Raw genomic sequence first — 19,530 nt, 5'->3', positions numbered from 1 at the left:
GGCGCGCGGAAACGGCCCCCTCGGGGTGGGGGGCGGCAGCGCGCAGGCGCCGCGCTCGCGGCGGCTCTTCCGTCGCGCCCCGGTGGCCGCGCAGCCCCTGGCCCGGCCCTCCCGCCGCGCGGAGACTCGGGACCTGCCAGGGCCTTCGCTTGTGGCGCGGCATTGAGGAGAGGCGGAGGGGGGGATCCTGGGGCCGGTGGCGCCGTGACCGGGCGCGCTTCTGTCCTCCGGGAGCGGCTGGAAAGAAGGAAGGAAGGAAGGTGGGTTGGGAGGTCGCGAGGTCGGTTGTTTCCGAGGTCGTGGCGTTGTTCGCTCCCCTCACGACGGGCTGTGCTGGGGCAGCGCTGTGCCGGGAGCCCTGCGCCCCGCCGCGCTGGTTCTGCCCGCCCCGGGGTGGCTTTCTCAGGTGGTTTTGTGGGGGCATGTTAGCAGTCAGAGCTGGCTTTTGTCACCCGCTGTCCGGTACGGCTGCTCTGCCCGTGCGAGGGCTCCGCGCCGGCTGCCCGGATTTGCCCGACGGCCGCCGGCGCGGCGAGGGCAGGAGGGAAGCGGGTAAGGACCGGGGAGCGGCGGCCGCCCGGGCTTTCCAGCCGCGAAGGGGGCGGTGTCGCCTCTCTGGGGGTGAGGGGATCTTTCCAGGTCGTCTGGAGGAGGTGTTGGGCCAAGCAACAAATAACCGTAGGACTGGAGGGGCGAGCGGGGGGATTTCTGCTCCCTCTTCCCTTTGTTGCTCCCTGTAGAGGAGGCGGAGCAGCCCTCTGTGCTGCTGTCTGTCAGATAGTGCATTTTCAGGGTCGAGATGGGACGGTGTAGATTTCTTATGCATTGGCTGTGAGAATATTTGGAGAGGAGTTGTGAACGTCAGAGCCGCTCTGTAGTCCAACATGGGACTGTGGCTTGGATAGCCCCTGAAAATATACAGCACTCCGCTCCTGCCTATGAAGCTAGGCTTCTGACTTCAGTCCTCTGAAACATGTGCAACAGACAGTGAATGTTCCCTTCCTTCATTATTATAAACTAGAGTTAATTTGTAGTTTATGTATCAGTGTCTTTGTGTCTGTTTAAATGTAGTGTGCTGTACCTCAGCAGAAGACCACAACTCCTTCCTTCCTTTTCTCCCACCCTATGCTTCCTCCCGTGCATTCATCCTCAGTAGGGCTGCTCTGATGTCTTTACTTCTGTTTTACTAACTGGACAAAAGGCAGTCCGGGTTGTAGCTGCCCTGGGTGCCGAGTGGTTAAAGTGGATGCTGGATGCTCTGAGTGGCAGCTGCGTCCCACCTTGCAGGGACACCAGGGCAACACAAGGCTGCTGGAAAGCCAGTGGAGTGGTTTTGGTGGCAGGAGGTTGGTTGTGTCTGCTCTGGATGAGGCCAGCTGTGACTAGCCAGGTAGGAAATGGGGAAAACTGTTGTAGAACTGTGTTGCGATGGAAACTGTGGAAAGAGATGCTGCTGGTCAAGGTGGCATGTGGGTGGACATCAGTACATGTTGCTTCTGGTGGATGCAGCCTCTGTTTTCCTATACTTTGATGTTAACGGGGTAAATGCTTCTCTACTATACATGTGATAGTCCTAATAGTTTTATGCAGCACATTTGGGGATTGCGTTTTTCTTTCATGCTCTCATTACACGCATACAATTACTTGTAATAATTTGTAGTGATCCTGTGCCATTTTTATAATTAGTTCTGTCTTGCCCTTATTTGTTCCCAGTTTACAGCTGCAGTTGTTATTCCTAACTGTATGCTCTTACATTCCATGATAGTGAAGTTCATTTTCTCTATTAAATCAGTACTTTTGTCTTTCTGAGTTACAACAGTTGGATTTTTGTTTGAATTATTGATGTTCCTGACTGTCATCGCAAGTTTCCGTTAACATAGTCCTGCTTCATGTTCCAATATAAACATAAATTTAGACTTCAGTTTTTAAATACGATGCCTGGTTCATTAAAAAAACCTTCTCCTAGCATTCATCAATAGTGTCTATTGTTGGCTTCCTGTGAGTCTATTAGATATCTTAAAATACTTGTACTAATGTATGTTTTTGCCAGTTTGATTGTTTCCAATATAGTATTGCACATTTTAATAACCTTCATATAGGTCAGATTGGCTGCTTCTCCTTTGCCTTGAATAGTTATTCCCAATCTGTTGTTAAAGTTATGATAAGCAGTGCTGAGACTTAAAATCAACTATTTTTTCCATTAAAAACTTAATAAAGAAAGTTAGGGGTGTCTTGGTACAAGAGTTTTGGAAGCAATTAATGTTAAAAAAGGAACTTTTTCTCTCAAAAATGTCAAGATGATCCAAAAATAAAATTTAAATGTATATGTAATTTCCTGTGGGCTTTTTATTTTTTTTAAATGTTGACTATTTCTTCCTTTAGCTTCTAAAACTTTGTTTCTTGTGAAGTCTTATTAGTGGATTCCTTGTTGCTGCAAGTTAGTTTCTCTTGCAGCTTTTTTGTACTCAAGTATTACAACTGCTGGTACTTGTCATAATGATTTCTGAGGCTAGTTCAATAAAGTTTGCTTGCAGTTCCAGTTAAGTTTTGTTTGCAGTACTAGCTCTTTCAAGAGTTCCGGGATGCAGACTGTTCTGTCCTTTGCCTTCGGCATGCTTAGGTTACATGAGTGAGTCGTCTTCTTTTTGTTCTGCTTTCCACTCTTATACTCTTTTTTCTTAAATGTCCAAATGGTGTAGTGATGGAACTCATAGCGCTGATCTTTAGTTTGGATGCTAATAATTACATTTAAATATTGTGTTTTCCCTTCATTCTAGAGAGTGATTTCAACAGAATAGCAGATTGAATGAATGCTTATCTTCATATCTGGGTGGTGGATAAATTCCAAGAGCATACACGTGACTCTTTCCTGGTCTGAGTAATTTAAGCATGAAGACATGTTTATGTAGGAAACCGAAAGTAGCATAGCAAAAGGTATGTAACTGAATCATAAAGTGTATTTGCTCCTTGGTTTCTACATGTATGGTATTAAACTACATAACATAAAATGGAAATGACAGATTTCCTGTGAATACCTCATGGACGCAATAACAATCCAGTATTTGATCTGAAATCCCTGCTGTACAAAATTACTGCAAGAACGTGGGATGGGAAGTTTATTGCATTGCTTTGAATTCTGTTCATTGCATTTAATGGAAAGAGATGCATATTATTTTTTCTTTATCATTTAGGTGCTCTGTCAAAGACAATTAATGAGGGAGTTATTAGACACTGTGTTTTATAAAACAGTCAATGTATATCTAGAACAGAAATTAAATATTCTTTGTAACAATGTAACAAATTTTAATATCTGTGGTGTTTTGTATAGTAAATGCTATTGTCTGTGATGCTTGGTGGTATGAGCTATCTGACCAGTTGAAATCAGGCTATAGTTTGACCAGAAAATTAAGCTGACACAAATAGAAGTAGCTGCTCAAAGAAGCATCTCATTTATCCACAGCGACCCCAGACATACAGATCTGCATGGTGAAATGGTTGCGGAACTTCTTTAAAAAGAAAAAAGTTTTTACCTGCATTAGTTTTCAGTAGAATCAGTGCCTTAAGACAGTTTATTCTTCAGAGTGAAGACCTACTTGAACTCAGGGGGATGAGACAGAAGCAGAAGAGGTAGAGGGAGGAAAGACTGCTCCTCTCTGTTGCAGCGCTGGTTATGACTGAAGTTGTAATTTAACAGTCTTTATTTTACTGAGTTCTCTGTCGATTCTCCAAGTTACTAATCTTAAAACATTTAAAGAGAGAATGTGGAACAAGACCCACAGAGAAGCTCTGGGGAAGCCCAAGGGCTTTAATGAGGGGACCCCAAGGAGCCCTGAGGCTGTGCTGATCCACCTGGCTTTCTCACTGACCGAGTCCTCTCCCCTGCAGTGCACAGGGGATCACGTTAGGAGCTGCTAGGCTGAGCTGCCTGCCTTCTCTCCTGGATCTGTCCTGTGGAAGGAAGTGGTCGCTCGTTATGGTTAAATGTGTCCATGACTAGAAGTGTTCTGGTGTCCAAGCCCCCAGTGTGTTTAGTCTCCACACAGTCAATTTGGTCTCAAAGCATGACACAAATATCAACCTTGCATATTCAGTGTTTCTAATGCTGGTCATTCTTTCCTTTTCTGCACTCCACCCATTTTTTCTTAAATTACTATTTTTATTTATTTTTATAAATAAACTCAGCCTACTTTTAGGCCATGTGTCATGCAGTGATCTTTCTATAGCAGTGGATATTAATTACATTTAATGCCTCTGAATTTTGCTCAAACAGGTGAGATGTGTTTAAGTTGGTTGCCATCTTTCCTAGAAGGGAGCTCTAGACTAAATTCTACTAAACAAAGTTGTCTGAGTAGGAGAACATACTCCATTTCACAGACTTTCTGATGTCAGAAAACTGTGCAGCTGCTGTCAGTTTTATCCTGGTTTGGATACTTCCCAGTAGGTGACAACTACTGGCAAATAAAAAGATTGTTCATTGCCTTTGTATAAAGAGGACCTTCCTCTACTTCGGGCAAAAGTATGTGAGCTTCCTTCCATGTTTTGCATAGTGCTTTGGGACTATAGGTATGAAGACTGTAGTATGTACTTTTGGGGAAATAAAAAACATGCCCTAAGGTTACAGTTACAGAAAATGTGAGATATTGACTAATCTTGATGCCTGTAGTTTCTGTTTCATATGACTTTAGTAGACCTTGTTACTTTTTTAAGATTCATTTCTGACCAGTCATATTAGTGCAGGAAGTCTGTGAGTTATTAATTTGTAGAGGAAATATATACGTACATCCCCTATACAGAGAATTGTTATCCTTCATTAGTAAAATAACAGCAATTTGTTTACTGTGATCATGTTACACTGCCTCACAAAAGCAGGGTAGCTGTGTGCAAGAAACCGCACAGGTTTTGAAAGCTAAATTTTCCTTTATTCTACTTTTATGTGTTCTGCATATTAACTTTCTAGGCATTTGCCAACCACATATAATGAATGCATTTTCTTTTTTGCTGTGCAGCTCACTTTAATCAAACCTGCATTGATGCTACTGGTCTTACTATGATAGTTATGAGCTTTTTATAACTTAATCTTCAATTCCATTACCAAATATTGTAAATATCGCAGAGTCTAATGTACCAAGGAAAACAGAATCAAGGTTGATGTTGTTGTTAATCAACAAAAAAATCAGCTTGATTAGAATAATGAAGTTGTGATTCTTTTGTTCTAATACAACTTCTTCATGTTTAGGCTTAAATTCACTGCAATTTCAGTTCTGAAAAAGTACTTTTTTGCAGTGCTTGCTATGAACTTAATATTTCTTTTACCAAAGCAAATAAATTGGTATGTCTGTGCTATCATCCTTAGGTATGTTTTCATCTAGAAGACTGAAACGTACAATCTTTCATTAATTTTTTCAGTACTCATGGGTAAGAGAAAGGAAGAAAGTATTTCAAAGCCTAGATCCCATAAAAGGCAGAGACAAGAACATGCAGATGAACGTAGTGATGAGTCTAATGAAGAAGATGATTTGCAGTCATCAGCTGATCGTAATTTACTGTCGGTAAGTTGTTTAAAAAAGTCATGGGGGGGAGATAGAAGAAAAAGTTGATATAGAAAAGTTCTGTGCCTTTGGTTGGCATTGAAATAAATGTCTTGCATATAAGCTTCAGTGAAACTAGAGGTAATGTCTGTGATGAGGACTTCTGCATGAGTTCATTCTTACCTTCTTTCCTTTGGGTCATGTAGTTATAACAGCTGATCATAAAATAACAGTGTTCTGGTTTTATTGAATGAATACTGCTGAAGTTGTCGAATAACCAAATAAAGGAAACAATTTTGTTTGATAGAAATATGGTATATTTCATTTATGGTTGTAGTACAAGCAGAGAAAATATTCAGAAGACAAATTATTTCCTAAAATAAGCACCAAATACTTGTTTGTTCAGCATCGTTGACACTTCCAAATGACTAAAAAAAAAACCCCTTATGTTGGAAATGAAACTTGAAAAGTGGAATACTTTTTTTACTGCTTTTCTGTAATAATTGAATTTTAATTTGAAAAATTAAAAAAAAAAAAAAAACAATTTCTGAGATTGCAAATACTGTCTTGTGTATTATACTGTTTTGAGTATTTAGACTGGACATTAGGAAGCATTTCTTTACTGAGAGGGTTGTCAAGCACAGCAGCAGGCTTCCTACAGAGGTGGTCGATGCCCCAGGCCTGTCTGTGTTTGAGGCATTTGGACTATGCCCTTAATAACATACTTTAAATTTTGGTCAGCCCTGAAGTGGTCAGGCAGTAGGACTAGATAATTGTTGTAGGTCCCTTCCAACTGAAATAGTCTAGTCTATTGTATGAGACACTGTGGTTGATTTTTGGTATGCAGAAGCATTATTCCTCACTTCATTTTCTTGAACAGCAGCTGTTCTGTGTCATTGGTTTTATTTTTTCGTGAGGACACTGCTTTCTTAGATAACATTGCTTTTATGAAGCACTGGTGATACAGCTGAAGTTTCCTGTCAAAACAACACTTCACCAGTTGAACAGCGGGCTGTCGCACTTTTAGTTTCGTTTTCCCCTTCCTGATATAAAATTAATTTCCCTTATTCTAAGCTGTGCTAAGAATTCTCACAAATAGTATTATTCAAGTAACCACAAAAGTCTATGATGCTCTTTATTATTGCTCTGGCAACTGTATAGAATCTATGATCTTTTATATAGTATTAATTATAAGTTAGTTATGCAGAGAACTGAAAGTTACGATGGGTGAGTGATCAGCTTTGGTAACCGTTTTCCATCTTATTACGTAACTGCTCTGTAGCAAGAAATTTTTCATAGTGTCATGAAACCCTTCTGATTTCCTTGTATCTTGTAACCATTGATTTATATCATGTTGTTTGAATTGATATATATAAAAAAGATAAACTATATTTGATTAAAATGCATACATAACACCAGTTTTAATTGTTAATTCCTTAGACTGCAGGGGAAGTTGGGATAATTGAAAGTATCCAGCTGAAGAACTTTATGTGCCATGCGATGTTGGGGCCTTTTCAGTTTGGATCAAATCTCAATTTTGTTGTTGGAAACAATGGAAGTAAGTATTAATTGCATCATTTCTTTGTTAAAGAACACTTTTGTTAATAATTTAGAAGAGATGATTTTTATTTGAAGAAGAATTACTGGCCGTCTGTTAGGAACAGAGACAGATTCACTTTTGGACTTGGGAACCACACAGGTCTATCCCAGTAGTTCAAGGCTGGTAAAAAGATAAGTTTTAAATTTGGAGGTTTTTCAAAAGGTAATGTGAATATAAATCTTTTTATAGCTACATCATACATAAATTTATATTTCAACTAAATGTACTTGTATGTTCATTGTTAAATACACAATAATTGTCCAAGTAATGTCACATAGAAACTGTTATAGGAGAAGGAAGTGATACTTAGTTATATAAGTTCCCTGCTTTTGGAGAGAGAGTTTCAAAAATTAAACATAAATTTTGAAAGAGAGCTTAAGACCTATCAGATAGTTATATAAATGATAATATGTGTTTGATTTCTTTTGTTGTATACATGTTTTCTGTAAGCTTGTAAGGAAGGGGAGATTCTTTCCTCCTGAGACAGGGCATCTTGCTGAATGCAGATTGCTAAATAGAAGTAACAGAAGTTTGGCTCAGCATGTTTGTTATTTTTAGGGAGAACCTTGGAAGTAGTGGACAGAGTTATTGCTATTTTATATGTTTGTTCAATAAAGACAGAATTTGGACTTTAAGTGCACAAATACATAAGCAGGCAAACAAAGAAATCTGTAATACCAGTGAACTGAATAAAGAGTTACAAGAACTTCTTTTTAAAAAGAGTCCAATGCTTCTATTACAGGTGGAAAAAGTTCTGTGTTAACTGCTCTTATTGTTGGACTTGGTGGAAAAGCCACTGCAACTAATAGAGGTTCCTCATTAAAAATGTTTGTACGAGATGGAGAGACGTAAGTAAAACTTTTTTAGTTTTAAGATTGAACATGTTGTTTAGAGATGGTGATTCAGGTTAGCTGATGAGTTTTCTGTTCACCTTACAGTTTTCTCTGTTCTCTTATTGGATCCACTAGATTTGAATAAAAAGCATAACACTGAAGAAATCAAAATTAAACAAAAAAACCCCCGAAACGACAAACAAAAACCACGTTAGAAATTTTACCAGTAATTTACCAGTACTAAACCATTATCTCTGAACTAGCTAACATAGTGATATGTCCTCTGTATTGCCTAGCTCTTGTATATTACTTCTATGATGTCCTTGAATATCCTACAGAAGAATTGAGTTCACTAGAAAAAATTCATAGGAAGCTAGTTATGATTGTTCTGCAGGCAGTGAGGGTAATTCTTTTTCTGTCTTTCTGGTGACATGAATAAATATACAATACAAAGGTGTTGACATACAGGTGGATTATTAAACTTGCATGAAGTGGATTCATGTCTGCTACAAGAGTGGGAATAAAACTTTTAGGGGAATCAATAAAAAGATAGAGCAGGTTTAAGAGTTTACACTCACATAAAGCTATAACTCGGAGCCCCAGGCTTTTCCTTTCAGAGGTGCTTGGAGTAGAATTGTTGGCAGTACCTGCCTTATGTATAAAAACTTAACGTTTCAGTATTCACTTGAGAAACAGAAAATCTGAATTCAGAACGGAAAACACATCTCGTCTTTTCTAGAAGAATGCCTTATGTATTCTGCTATAGATTACTTTGGTTAGGGATGGCTGTAGAAGCTAAGCAACTGTTTTCTACAGAAGCCAGTCTGGGGACAGGAGAACAACCAAAAAGCGACTTGATTCTGCAACCGAAAGGTGGGGGCACTCAGATGGGAAGGGAAGTTGAGGGAAATCTGGTCTCACAACTACTTGCTTTTGGCTTGTGATTTATCTGAAGCGTAGAAGGTGCAAACAGGTCAGTGTATGGCAGCCTTTCTGGCCATGTGTCTCGATGCTGTTTTGGCTCAAACAACATAAATATATCTTGTTCTGATTGGTACTATGACTGACTTCCAGTTGTGACCCATGCAAGACATGACAATTTTTGTGGAAAATTAGAATGTTCTGAATTTTTTTTGGTAGATTTGGAACTAATTTTAGTTGTCTTTTATATTACTTTTATTTTTCAGTTCTGCAGATATTACCATAACATTGCGAAACCAAGGTCGAGATGCATTTAAACCAGAAGTGTATGGTAGCTCTATTATTGTGAATCAGCACATTACTCTGGATGGAAGTAGAAGTTACAGACTGAAAAGCAAATCTGGTTGGTGGTAGTTTGTTTTGGTCTCAGTCTTATAAGCTCTTTAAATGCATTCATTGCTTTAAATGCCTTGATGTTAGTAAAGGATGATGTTTCTCATTTCATTCATCATTCAAGGATGTCCATTTTTTTGTGTTTACGTTAAACTAAGAATATTTTAGCACGTCAAAAGCACTTGTGTGAGGTTCTGTATGATGTGAGGTCATACAGTATTTATCTTTATGAAAATCTGCTTCTTGTATTTTGAGGCTGAACATAGTTCTTAGTCTTTTTAAGGTTTTGTTGAATTTGCTGACTTACCTAGATTCTGTCACAGAGGTTTTATGAGGCAAGGGGGGACTTTAATTAGAAGTCTTTCTGTACAAATTCAAATCACAGAATCAACTAGGTTGGAAAGGACCTTGAAGATCATCTAGTCCAACCATTAACCTAACACTGCCAGTTCCCATCTACACCATATCTCTCAGCACTATGCCGACCCTACTCTTAAACCCCTCCAGGGATGGGGACTCCACCACCTCCCTGGGCAGCCCATTACACTGCCTAATAACCTGTTCTGTAAAGAAATACTTCCTGACACCTAGTCTAAACCTTCCCTGGCACAACTTGAGGTCATTCCCTCTTGTCCTATTGCTTATTACTTGGTTAAAGAGACTCATCCCCAGCTCTCTGCAACCTCCTTTCAGGTAGTTGTAGAGGGCGATGAGGTCTCCCCTCAGCCTCCTCCTCTCCAGACTAAACAACCCCAGTTCCCTCAGCCGCTCCTCATACAACATGTGCTCCAGACCCTTCACCAGCTTCGTTACCCTTTTCTGGACACGCTCGAGTAATTCAATGTCCTTTTTGTAGTGAGGGGCCCAAAACTGAACACAGTAATCGAGGTGCGGCCTCACCAGTGCTGAGTACAGGGGTAAGATCCCTTCCCTGTCCCTGCTGGCCACGCTATTTCTGATACAAGCCAGGATGCCATTGGCCTTCTTGGCCACCTGGGCACACTGCTGGCTCATGTTCAGCTGGCTGTCAATCAACACCCCCAGGTCCCTCTCTGACTGGCAGCTCTCCAGCCACTGCTCCCCAACCCTGTAGTGCTGCTGGGGGTTGTTGTGACCCAAGTGCAACACCCGGCATTTGGCCTTTTTGAACCTCATACAGTTGGCCTTAGCCCATCGCTCCAGCCTGTCCAGATCCCTCTGCAGAGCCTCCCTACCCTCGAGCAGATCAACACTCCCACCCAACTTGGTGTCATCTGCAAACTTACTGAGGGTGCACTCGATCCCCTCGTCTAGATCATCAATAAAGATGTTAAACAAGAGTGGCCCCAAACACAAGCCCTGGGGGACACCACTTGTGACCGGCCTCCAACTGGATTTAACTCCGTTCACCACAACTCTTTGGGCCCGGCCATCCAGCCAATTTTTTACCCAGCAAAGCGTGCGATCATCTAGGCCTCGAGCAGCCAGTTTCGCCAGGAGAGTGCTGTGGGAAATGGTGTCAAAGGCCTTGCTAAGGTCAAGGTAGACAATGTCCACAGCCTTTCCCTCATCCAATAAGCAGGTCACTCTGTCGTAGAAGGAGATCAGATTTGTCAAGCATGACCTGCCTTTCATAAACCCATGCTGACTGGGCCTGATCCCCTGGTTGTCCTGCATGTGTTGTATGATGGTACTCTGGATGAGCTGCTCCATCAGCTTCCCGGGCACTGAAGTCAAGCTGACAGGCCTGTAATTTCCCGGATCATCCTTCCCACCCTTCTTATATATGGGCGTCACACTGGCCAATTTCCAATCTGTCGGGACCTCCCCGGTCAGCCAGGACTGCTGGTAAATGATGGAAAGCGGCTTGGCGAGCACCCCAGCCAGCTCCTTCAGCACCCTTGGGTGTATCCCATCCGGTCCCATAGACTTGTGTGTGTCTATGTGATGTAGCAGGTCACTGACTCTCTCCTGGATTGCGGGGGGGTCGTTCTCCCAGTCTCTATCATCTGGCTGAGGGGGCTGGATTCCCTCAATACAACTAGTCTTGTTATTAAAGACTGAGGCAAAGAAGGCATTAAGTACCTCAGCCTTCCCCTCATCACTTGCTACCAAGTTTCCTTCAGCATCTAGCAGGGGATGGTGACTCTCCCTGGTCTTTCTTTTGCTATTGACATACTTATAGAAATGTTTCTTGTTATCTTTGATTGCTGAAGCCAGATTAATTTCCAGCTGGGCTTTGGACCTCCTGATTTCTGCCCTGCATAGCCTCACAGCCTCTTTGTAATCACTGTGAGTGGCTAGCCCCTTCCTCCAAAGGCTAGCCCCTTCCTCCAAAGGCTTTAAACTTTCCTTTTCTCCTTGAGTTGCAGCCAAAGCTCCCTGTTCAGCCAGGGTGGTCTTCTCTGGTGCCGGCTTCTCTTAGAGCACCTGGGGACTGCCTGCTCCTGAGCCATAAACACTTCCTTCTTAAAGAGCGCCCAGCCTTCCTGGACCCCTATACCCTTCAGGACCATCTCCCAAGGGATCCTGTCAATATATCAGAAAGATTAAAAAAACACAGCCAAACGGTGTTTCTCATTTAGGGCCAAATCTGTGTTATGAAAATACTGACCTCATTTTTTACATTTACTAAGAACCACTAGTTTGAACAAAAGTCTAGGGCATTGTATGTCTCTACTTTGGACCTCTTGGTATTTTTCCTTTCTTTTTTTACCATTAGGGACCTTAATTTCTTCAAAGAAGGAGGAACTCATAGGAATACTGGATCACTTTAATATACAGGTAATTGTCACAGTGTTTAAATTCTGTTCAATTTGAGACATCAGCATGTGATGTTACAGTTCTTCAAATAAAAAGCAGTGTTACATTTTGTTAAATTAGAGGTTCACCTCTTCTGTGTTCTTTCAAGATCAAATGCAGTGGCAAAAGAAAATTGAAAATTATACCTCATACAATGCAGAATAAGATTCTGTCCCAGACAGATAAGTATTTACTATTATCTGTGAGCCATGAGTCGTGTATCTTGTTAATGAAAAGTCTTGGCATGTGTAGATTTCTTTCATACCTGGAGTGGGTTTTTTCTGCTAATTATTTCAGTTTCTGCTGTTGCAGAAATTTGCATGTGTTTTTGCTGCTTAAGTGATTAAGGGAAGATCAGGTAGTGCATATGAAGTTTAAAATACTCAGCATATTCAGCCTTTCAAATAGTATAAACTTCTGTTAGTATGTATTGATTTCATTTGGTGGAAACTTCTACAAGAATATATGGGGCAGTTAATTGCATTTAATGCACAACTTTGATCAATTAAATAATGAGAAATTCAGCAGTATTGGACAAAATTTCTAATGCTGATCTTGCTAAATAAATAGAAAAAATAGACAGTGTCTTTCTACAAGTCAGTTATTCTCCTGGAAACAGGTCTGTAGTTGTGCTTATTGTGGTTCTAATTTTTACTGGATGGCATTGGATTTTTTTGAAATTGTTTGTTGTTTGGGGGATTTGGGGTTTTTTAGAAAAAAAGGGGTGAGGAGAGTAGAAATCTCTATTTCTGGATCTGCTTCTCTCAGCTTATTACTGAATTGCTGGGCATGGTACAGGGAGATGGTTTGCTCACTTTCATGGATATGCAGTTATGTGAGAACATTTTTACTTAAAATGAAAAGAAGCTAATTTTTTTTACAGATAGATAATCCTGTGTCTGTTTTAACCCAAGAGATGAGTAAGCACTTTTTACAATCTAAAAATGAAGGTGACAAGTACAAGGTAAGAAAAATCATTCAACATTTTGATTAAACATTAAAATACTGATTTCAAATTTTTAGAGGTGAGATTTGGAGGGGGAAAAAAATACCAGAATTCTTAATGTTGTGGGTTAATTCAGGTAAGTAGCTAAGCACTACACAGCCACTCGCTCACTTCCCTTTACTTCCCTCCTGCCTTGGCTTGGGATGGGAGAAGAGGAAAGGAAGAGTAAAAGCAAAAGAAAAAATATTTGTGGGTTGAGATAAAAATTGTTTAAAAAATGTAGGAAAAGCTGGAAGAAGAGAGAAACAAAGCAAAACAAGAGATGCAAAGGCAATCACTTGCCACCTCCTATGGGTAGACTGATGCCCAGCTGGTTCACAAGCAAAAGATGGCTTACCCCCCTAAACCCTCTCCTCTCCCTTTTTATTGCTGAGCATGACTGTGCTGGTTTTGTCTGGGATACAGTTAATTTTCTTCACAGTGGCTAGTACAGGACTATAGTTTGGATTTATGCTGAAAACAGGGATGTTTTGATTACTGCTGAGCAGCGCCTGCACGGAGTCAAGGCCTTTTCTGCCTCTCACCTCAACCCACCAGTGAGTAGGCTGGGGTGCACAAGAAGTTGTGAGGGGACACAGCTGGGACAACTGACCCCAACTGACCAAAGGGATATCCCATACCATATGACGTCATGCTCAGCATATAAAGCTGGGGGAAGAAGGAGGAAGGGGGGACATTCAGAGTGTTTTGTCTTCCCAAGTAACTGTTGTGCGTGATGGAGCCCTGCTTTCCTGGAGATGGCTGAGCACCTGCCTGATGATGGAAAGTAGTGAATGGATATCTTGGTTTTTTTTGCTTGCACACATGGTTTTGCTTTATTAAACTGGTTTTATCTCAACTCGTGAATTTTCTCACTTTTATTTCACTTCCAATCTCACTTCCAATTCTTTGCCCCATCCCACCAGGGGCAGGGTGTGAGCAAGCGGCTGTGTGGTGCTTAGTTGCTGGCTGGGGTTAAACCATGACAATGATGTTTTATGGAATGGAGTATCTCTGATTAGTTGGGGTCATCTGCCTGGTTGTATCCCCTCCCAAACTGTTGCATACCCCGCCAGTGTATTCACTGCAAGGGCAGAGTGAGAAGCAGAGCCTTGATGCTACACAAATGCTGTTCAGGGACAGCTAAAACATTAATGTGTTATCAGTTTTGGTTTGGTCACACCTCTAAAATACAGCACAGTTGCTATGAAGAAACTTAACTCCATCCCAGCCAGACCCAGTACACTATCTGATTGTAGCAGTCATCCACTTGCAAAAACAATTTTTTGAAGTTTCTTTTCTCTAAGGACATTGATAAATTGAAAAAAAAATCAGAACACTGCTTGGTTAGTACATTATTCAGAAATACCCCATTATTTTACATCGGATATCATTCAGCATGCATAGAGGTTGGGATGAGTGGTCTTTCTATGGTAATTACTTTAAGTTCACTTAGATAAGCTGCTGAATCTGACATCTGCATCTTTTTATTCCTTTTTAGTTTTTTATGAAGGCAACTCAGCTGGAACAAATGAAAGAAGATTATTCATCTATTATGAAAACTAAAGAAAATACATGTATTCAGATAGAACAAGGAGTAGAGGTATGTAAAAGTTTAATTATTAGTACAGATCTGAGCACTGAAAAAACTGTAGGCGTTAAACTACATAGTTTTGATTTGATTAGGTCTCAGTGACTCTAAATTTTAAAAAAAATCTTGCCAAGTTTTCATATTATGTCACAGCTTTTTGCACTCATGATTGAACCTCTTTTTTTTTTTTAAGCGTCTTCAAGAACTTAAGCAGCTTTATTGTGAAAAAAAGGAACGTTACAAAAGCATTGCATTTGTGAATGACATGCGAAAACATCTTGAAGATTTGAAACATAAAATGGCATGGGCAGTGGTAAATACCTTGTTAAAATATGTGTCCTCGTACAAAATGTACTTTAAATTATTCCCAACCTGCTGTGGACATTCTGATATATGCTAATATATGCTTCTGTTTAGGTAGGTGAGATGGAAAAAGAAATACAGCCAATCAAAGAAGGCATTAGAGCTGAAGAAGGAAATACAGAGAAGTTTGTTCAGAAGCTTAAAGAATGCCAGGTACGTACATGGTTTAAACCATATGTCACTCTGGTTTTGGCTTCTTGACTACTCAAGAATAAAAATATTTAAACTATGTCCTTTGGCTTGTAAGCTATTGCAACTGGCCATCTTAGCTTTTCCCAAGCAGCTAAGAACATTCCCATTTATACATCTTTTTAGCCATCTAAAACTTAAGAGTAACATTTGCGTCTGACATTTCATTGGATAATATTAGGACACTTTGTGTTCTGTTGTTTAGAAGGGGTATGTGTATGTGGGTTTTATGCTGATACTTTTGATTTGGGTAAGGGTTGCATTTTGGTGGAATTTGAGATGACTAGCATTGCATATACCAGTGAACAGTAATTTAAACTGTTTTATTGTTGAGAGTACTTACTTGGTGCCAATTTCTGTAACATTGGAGCATCTTTCAGAGATCTGTCATGCAGGTTTCCTTGGGTATCATTGCCTGTGGAAAAGATCAGTGTGATTTCAGGAGACATCTGGAAATTTAACAGACTCTTTGAGTGGTACTTAGGACTTCTGTAGGTATCAAGAAAGAATAATTTTGCAAGACATTCAGATTCAGATATGAGATGTATTTTTTGCAGAGAAACGCTAGGCATCATTATTTTAAACTTTTCAAGTCTATTAAAACTCCTTTTCCAAAGTTTCTGAATTGGCATTCATTTTTCATTGATTTTTTTATAATATTTAACAAAAAGAAGTGTGTGCTTGTTTTACAATTGAGGCATTCTTAGTTTACGACTAAACGTGTCTGTGTAGTGTTGGAGGAGCATTGTCCAGATACTGGTTTTACTTCTTTTCCATATCACAGTACTTTATTGTATTAAGAGTCCTGTATTTGAGTAAGCCATGAGTTAGAAAAGAAAGTTGCTGTTTACTTCACAGATTTGGTAGTCCATTGGTTTCCTGAGTATGTTCCTTTATTAATTTTTTTATCTTAGCATATCTATAGGGGCAATGACTTGCTTTATTTAAAAAAGGCAAATGAGACATGCTGGATGGATTCTTTTGAGAGATACTTCTTTTGTAGCATTAAGAGGTTTTGAAGAAAATTTTGCTTCATTAGTACTAGTGTATCATTCTCTTTTTACACCAAAGGTAAAAGTGAAGGAAGCAGAAGAAAAGTACAAAGAAATACAAGAGAAATTGTTAACAATAAATGAAGAAGCACAAGCCCTGCATCCTCAGTGTATTTCTTTGAAGGCTGATCTTCAGACAAGGAGAAAAGCAGTCAGTGAAGCCGAGGTAGAGAAAAAGAACTTTCAAAGTTCATAGTAATTAACAGCTTGTCCGTGCTCTACCCTATGTACTTCTCCATCTGTGTCTAGGTTTCCTGAATCTATAGTACAGTTCAAAATAGGTGCAATTTCCTGCCTCACTTGAAAGTATTTTCTGTTGGGGGGCTGTGGGATTTATATCTTTACACAGGTGTTAAGCAGTGTTAAGCTTAGGTCAAAATTTATTCAAGTTAACTGTTATTCTTTCTCTTTCACATTTTTGAAATTCAAATTATGTTTGTTTGTTCTGATGTAGATTAGTGTTTATTTACTCAAACCTATATTTCTTTTTGAAATTATTTCTTGCTTCTATTTATTGAACTACTGTGTCCTATTTCCTTCATAGGTACTTTATAATCGTTCCAAAACTGAATTAAAACATCTGGGAAAAGATGATGAGCAGCTACGTACACGAATTGAAGAACTGAAAAGCAGGTAAATACAGATACGGTGGTTACGGTATGTTTCTTAGGTATAGGTATGCAGGGAGTGAGCTTTTCTGATTGAGAAAATATGCAGTGACGGAAAATATGTCATTAAACTTTATCAGGGTCCAGTTAAATATTTAAATATTTTTGATCTTGCTTCTTTGCATACCAAGATTTTGACTAGAAGGTGATGAGGTAATTGGGTAGAAGAAAAGCTTTTGTTTTTTGTTGGTGATAATACACATTTTCTAGCTTTCATGGTGTTTCAAAACAAATATACCTTAATCTAAATGCAATAGGAATGTAACTGGGCAGAGTTATGTGTGATTACAAATAAAAAAAAAAATAGTATATATGCTTTGTAGATCTTGTAAATGCACAGAATCTTATATAGAACTTTCTCATGCATAGATTTTTTTGTATGATACAGGTAATAAAACAAAGTTTGTGTCAGTGTGGTTTTAAAATATTGAAGTATGATCTTTTCTAGAGCTAATCAGGTTTCGGAGACTGAAAAATTGGAAAGACAAAGGAAAATCACATACTTAAGGGGACAGTTAAAGGCATTCCATGATGAAGAAATAATGATTGGTCAACAGGTGGATCAGTTTCATGAGGCTATATCTAAGTGTAAGGAAGAACAGACTAGACTTAGGTAAGGTATGCTTTTTGAATGTAACTGTTTTCCTTTGTTTCAAGTTATAAGAGGTCCCTTCTTATGTACCTCCAGTCCCTGAGGTATTAGGCTTCAGGTTTTTTTTTCCCTAGTTTCTCTTAGGACTTGCTAAACTTTTGTCTTCAGCACAACACAACTTAATTTAGAAACTTTTCGAAAATTAAGAAAACCCATTTGTTATTAAAAGATGAAGGTATTACTAATTTAAAGCCTGATATAAATCCATACTGTTGGTTTAATGCCCTTCTTTCTTACTCTCACCATTTGTCCCTTATTATCATCCGATGGGCAGGCAAAAATTTAAATTTTTTCATGTTGTCTAATATACTACTACATCCTGATATGATGTTACAAGATATATAACACCATATAAGGAAATAGATGCACTTAGGGGTAATTATTGTATCTATAGTTAAAGGCAAATTTATAGATTTTGAAGCAAGTGCTTCAAATATCAATTTAGCCCATACCTGAGCTTTGATTTGCAAACTGAACTTGAACAATGATTACCAGAGGGGATTGTGGTAATGATGTCATTTATTGTGTTAAGAGATGTGAGAATTGTTGGTTATTGTAATTGATGTGTTAGTTTAAACATCTTTTATCAATTATTGTAACCAACAGTTACTTTGTGTTCTGTTGAAGACCTTTGTAGAAGACAGTGAAATTGAATCATATAATCAGAAATAAAATAAAATTATTATAAATTATTAGAAATAAAGTCTTGTAAAACTGTTGCAAAGTAGTAATTTTCTTTCTTGCTTTTTTGTCTCATGTTTCTTGGAACTATAAAAATATTGTTGCATGTGTGTAGCTAGTTGTACATTGGAAGTATTGAGGTATTGATACACTGTCCTATTAGTACTTGAAAAATGAGACTTTATAATTACTTTAATCAAATTAAGGCTTCATAAGCTGTTGCTACTGAAAAAAGTTGTGTTCTCTTAGGAGAGAAGACTGCGATACAAAACAAGCATTGAATGCAAAGGAGAAACAGCTGAGAGACCTGAAAGATAGTAGGACAAATACCTTGAAAAGATTTGGGTCATACATACCAGCATTTCTTGAAGCGGTTGAAACAGCCTATAGGCAAGGGCGCTTTAAACACAAACCTATTGGACCTTTAGGTAAGAATGACTGCTGAAAAGGATGTATTTCCTTATGGGATTTATTACATAGCTGCTAATGTAAACAGTGATCTCTTAGAAAAACTATTTGTTCTTTAAGGAGCTTCAGATACATCTTTCTTCTATACTTCCAGGGCTAAAGGTTTTAGCCTGGAAAAGTCTTTTGCTTCTGTCCTTTTTATCACATGAACTATTTAACATCTACTGGTTTTTATAATTTTCCAACTGTTTTTGCTAAGATATTTTATGTAGTTACAATGGTAAACTTTCAATGTAACCATCTGATTCCTCCAAAGACTACTGTGCTTTGGCTGCTTGTTCCTTGGTGGATAGCACTTGATCAGACTTTGTTCAAAACGTCCAGTGGATCACTTGTGGGTTTGTCAAACCGATGTTTCACACAGAGCAACTCGGAACCGATTGAGATTTTCTTTTAAAGTTTGGTTTTATTAGTTTTTTGACCAGCTCTGACAGTGACTGCTATTTCAGGTTGTGAATGGGACTAGTGGCTTCAGCATATTCTAGATGTAAGTGTAAAGGCCACGTACTTCAGTACTTGGCATTTACTGCAGGGTAAGAACTTGTAACACATGTACTACTGAAGACAGGTGATATAATGGAAATCATAGAATGGTTTGAGTTGGGAGGGACCTTAAAGATCATCTAGTTCCAATCCTCCTGCCATGGGCAGAGACACCTTCCACTAGACCAGGTTGCTCAAAGCCCCGTCCAACCTGGCCTTGAACACTGCCAGGGAGGGGGCATCCCCAGCCTCTCCAGACAACTTGTTCCAGTGTCTCACCACCCTCACAGTAAAGAATTTCTTCCTTATATCTAATCTAAATCGACCCTCTTTCAGTCTAAA

General features: G+C 39.2%; 1 protein-coding gene across 2 annotated transcripts in view; it reads left to right on the top strand.

Annotated features, from left to right (window-relative positions):
* Positions 1-58: 58 nt before the first annotated feature.
* Positions 59-19,530, top strand: part of SMC6 (structural maintenance of chromosomes 6) — a 41,140-nt gene continuing 21,668 nt past the window's right edge. The window contains exons 1-15 of one of the 2 annotated variants that reach the window (XM_074820103.1): positions 59-260; positions 2,778-2,934; positions 5,407-5,549; positions 6,969-7,086; positions 7,871-7,976; positions 9,149-9,285; positions 11,977-12,038; positions 12,940-13,020; positions 14,543-14,644; positions 14,826-14,945; positions 15,050-15,148; positions 16,256-16,402; positions 16,781-16,869; positions 17,353-17,517; positions 18,487-18,665. In XM_074820103.1, coding sequence (XP_074676204.1) covers positions 5,412-5,549; positions 6,969-7,086; positions 7,871-7,976; positions 9,149-9,285; positions 11,977-12,038; positions 12,940-13,020; positions 14,543-14,644; positions 14,826-14,945; positions 15,050-15,148; positions 16,256-16,402; positions 16,781-16,869; positions 17,353-17,517; positions 18,487-18,665 — 1,543 coding nt within the window. In that variant the 5' untranslated portion in view covers positions 59-260; positions 2,778-2,934; positions 5,407-5,411. Of the gene's footprint in view, positions 261-2,777; positions 2,935-5,353; positions 5,550-6,968; positions 7,087-7,870; positions 7,977-9,148; positions 9,286-11,976; positions 12,039-12,939; positions 13,021-14,542; positions 14,645-14,825; positions 14,946-15,049; positions 15,149-16,255; positions 16,403-16,780; positions 16,870-17,352; positions 17,518-18,486; positions 18,666-19,530 lie in introns of both variants that reach the window. The other variant, XM_074820104.1, reaches the window with a different exon arrangement.

This window comes from Strix aluco, chromosome 3 (genome assembly GCF_031877795.1).
Source record: "Strix aluco isolate bStrAlu1 chromosome 3, bStrAlu1.hap1, whole genome shotgun sequence".
NCBI lineage: Eukaryota > Metazoa > Chordata > Aves > Strigiformes > Strigidae > Strix > Strix aluco.
Note: the sequence above shows the minus strand (reverse complement) of the source record. Positions and strands in the feature narration are given on the sequence as shown.